The 3,831-nt window shown below is 37.5% G+C and overlaps 1 protein-coding gene across 1 annotated transcript; it reads right to left on the bottom strand.

The window, feature by feature from the left end:
• Positions 1–823: 823 nt before the first annotated feature.
• Positions 824–3,168, bottom strand: LOC122026775 ((3S,6E)-nerolidol synthase 1-like). The gene is made up of 7 exons (XM_042585495.1): positions 2,987–3,168; positions 2,633–2,900; positions 2,170–2,536; positions 1,746–1,964; positions 1,515–1,653; positions 1,190–1,429; positions 824–1,114 (listed from the first exon to the last, which is right to left on the bottom strand). Exons 1-7 carry the CDS (start codon positions 3,143–3,145, stop codon positions 824–826), a joined length of 1,683 nt encoding a protein of 560 aa, XP_042441429.1. The 5' UTR covers positions 3,146–3,168.
• Between the last annotated feature and the right edge of the window lie 663 nt (positions 3,169–3,831).

Below are 3,831 nucleotides of genomic sequence, written 5' to 3'. Positions count from 1 at the left end.
TCTTTGTTGGATGTGGCTTTCAATTTTTGAGGGAAACATTTTATTTATGTTCCCAATATAGATGATACATTTGTAGCTCGAGGAAGATCACGGTGCAGAACTAAAAAGATAATAATTTCCATCACTACCATGTTGAATTATTCAATATCGTCATTGATATGCAATTACAAGAGCTAAATAGTCGATTTAATTAATGAGACCAACATTGAATTGTTGCTTTGTGGTGCATGCTTAAATCCATTTAATTCTTTTGCATCGTTCGACAATCAAAAGCTATTCATTAGCCAAATTATATCCAAGAGATTTTTCTGATATTAATCTTTTAGAACTCTCAAATCAGGTTTAGCATTTTATATGTTCAATTAGATATTAAGTTTTCAAATTTGAAGGGGTTGAGTGATATTACTCGATTGGTGGTGGAAAATAGAAAAGACAGCATATCCATTGGTTTACAAGCTTTTAACATTGGCTTTGATTTTGCCGTTTGCAACTTCCATAGTAGATAGAGCATTTTCAGTTATGAAGATTGTGAAGAATCGACTTTGCAATAGAATGTATGATCAATGGTTAAATGACTCTATGATGACATTTATTGAAAAAGATATATTTAGTAAATTATCAAATAATTATATCATGAATTATTATCAAAAAATGAGAGACTGTATAAGTCAATTGTAAATCACATTTGAAATTTCTGGGTCCACCACTAGACCAAACAAAACAATCAATTAAAACAAGTGAAAGGGAGGATTCATTCAACACATCATGAATTTTTAATAGCATTAACTACTAACCTCTAACATTTTAAATATATGAGAGGTGTTTAAATTTGTTTAAACAACAATAAGTTTATATACTCCTTAAGCATGGGGAGGTTATGCTCCTCGTTGTAGTTGTACATCACCCTCACCATCCTAGCACTATTCAAGCAAGCCGTCACAAAATCTTGAGAGAATGTTGAGGTCGATGAACTGATGCATTCCTTGTTGAGCTCCTCCCACTCTTCATCTATCATTTGCATCACTTTTTCCTTTGCAACTTCTAACGACCAATGTGGGTTCTCCTTCATCATGCAAATCAACAATGAGCCATCCCTCCCAATTTGTTTTTCGTCCTAATTATCATACACGATAAATTCATTATCCTTTTGCTAGTATAGAATCATAAAAATTAAAAAATATATATCTACCTTTGCACTTCCCAAGTCATCCCAAAGTCGAAGAATTCTCGAAGGACAAGATATAAGACTCGGCAGATCTTCACAGAGATCATTCGTCGTGCGATGTCCTAATAGAAAATACATGTGCATTAAGGCTGCAGGAACACCACAAGTAATTGTGGCAATCTTCATGTAGTCATCCATTGTCGGGACTTGGTCTTTCGACAACAATTTTGCCTCCACTAAAAATGCATTACTTAATTGTATCCACTACAAAACAAAGTCAATTTTAACCAAATTTCAATGATAATAAAAACACTAAAACATATTTTACAAAAAGAACAACAATTCATACTGATTTCTTTAGATATTCGATTGGATTCCATCCATGTTCCTTGAGCACAATTTCGGCAATCTCATTGATAGTGCTATTTAATTCCTTGAAGCATACCCTCATGTAGTTGGGAAGTGAATCCATTGAAGAGTGATCCCATCTGCAATGGTCATAAAAGTCATTAACAATTAACTGATCACTCTAAAAAAAAATTTGATCCTATGAGTTGGTGAAATAAACGTGACTAAATACCTTTCAATGGCCTGTACAAAGAGATGGAGATCGTCGATCGATCCTTCCACGTCAAAAATATCGTCAAGAAGATAAACAAATGCGATGATCTTCGAGAGAACAACCCTATAACTTGAAAATTTAGGGTTTGGTAGACATGTCATTGTCCAAGTGAACCACTTCAAGGATTGATCCCGAGCAAACCCTAGCTCTTGGCCCAATCCTGACTTCTTCCACCATCTATATACATATACAAATATAATCAATCAACAATAAATCAATCAAATAATAATTAGGATTTTAAAAAGAAACCAAATCAAGGTTGAACAACTTTTTCATCTACTAATTAGTTCAATTAACAAGTTTGAACATCACAAATAATTAAACTTAGCTTGGCTCATTTGTAGCCCTAATTAACAAAAATTAGGCAAAACTAAAACTATACCTTGTGACTTGTTTTAGTTCCTTTTGATGCAGTGACTGGAGCATGGTGAAATCCATCTCCCCCAATTCACGAACATGCAAATTGTGATAGAAGTTGTCACTATCAAGATATTTCCTGGCTTGGAATCTCTGCAAGGTCATATGAGATGGAGTCTCCAGCACATGTTCAATAGTTACTGCAAACTCTGGCCCCAAAGATGCCATGTAGGACCTGAGGTGATGGCTACTGAATTCATTGGCCCTGTAGAGTATTAATTCCCCTCCAGTATTCAAATTCGACGCTTCAAATAGATTCATCAGCCCATCCATCTCCTTGCTGAGAGACGCCATGAACTCTCCTCTACCATCATGGAACCTGCGCAGCACATCTAAAGAGATAGAAGGAATTGGTTTAATTAAACCCATTTCATTTCATTTCATCATGCAATACAACGTCGACAACTACAAGCATAAACCTCAGTTACCTGTCGAAACAGGGTATCGAGCTTGTCTCAGTAACCGGAACAAAAGGGCCACTTCCGCAATGCTGCTGGCTTCGCCATTGGAGATGGGGAGTCGCTGGTCGTATAAAGAATGCATCTCGGCTTGAATCTCTTCTTCGAAATGGTAGTCGATGGCGAGCTTTTGAAGGGAGTCTATGAACAGCAAGGTCTCCTTGGCTCCTCTTGTCTGGTCGTCAAACATCCTCCTCACTTGGCTCAACCGGTCGCTGTGTCTCAGGCACAAACTCTCCTGCATGCATGCATGCACAGAATTAAACAAGCAGGCCATGAACCAACTAATTAATATGAGAATAGCTAAGAGTAGTGGCCACTCACTTGATCTTCAAAGATGTCGGACTTCATGATTCGTTGTTTCTGCAACTGATGAAGCCGCGGCGGCATGGCAATGTGAGTACTGCTAGGGCTATTGGTGGTGTTGGTGTGGAGAGAAGCCATAAACTTGGGGTAGAAGGAAGAGGAGCACTGCGCCAGCATCTTGCTCTGTCGGACTGGATTACTAATCGTATAAAATCTGTGTGTTTGATAAGCAGAGGCGGACCCTATTTATAGAGTGCAGTACTGGAACCCTGGCCAGTTTCTCGACGTGATTGTGCATCTGTACCAATGTAGCCGAGTTGATACATCATACATAGTTATCTCATTTTACCTCGCTGTGGGACCGATGTTCCGGGCGAGCAAAATCATTTTTTACTTCCTGCACCGATGGAGATGGCGACCTGCGGACACTGCCAGCTTGAGAATGGACTAGTTAACCTGCACAGTTTAAGTATGCCAATAAATTTTGATGACTGGATTGGTCCAATTATAATGGTCAATTTGGTAAGCCAATTTGGTTGGATGATCCGGTCAAACTAATTGATCAATAATGTTGCGGCAATTTGATTGATTTAAACGAGTATGTTAATTTGAATACTTGAATTCGGATGAATCCGCGTGTGCCTTTGGATCACGTGAAATCTGCATTTAAATTTCGACAAATTCACTAAAAAGTGCATACTATTTTAGTATTTTTCAAAGTACGTATCATTTTAAATCCATTTTCTATTCTATACCAATCTAAATTTCTCTATCATTTTTTTTCTCTATTCTCTTGTCCCTCACCTCTCTCTTCTATGCAAGCAGTGCCTTCATACATGCATAACATAGGTTTGATATGCAAA

The sequence above is a fragment of the Zingiber officinale genome, chromosome 10A (genome assembly GCF_018446385.1).
Source record: "Zingiber officinale cultivar Zhangliang chromosome 10A, Zo_v1.1, whole genome shotgun sequence".
Lineage (NCBI taxonomy): Eukaryota > Viridiplantae > Streptophyta > Magnoliopsida > Zingiberales > Zingiberaceae > Zingiber > Zingiber officinale.
This window is presented reverse-complemented; position numbering and strand designations above follow the sequence as displayed.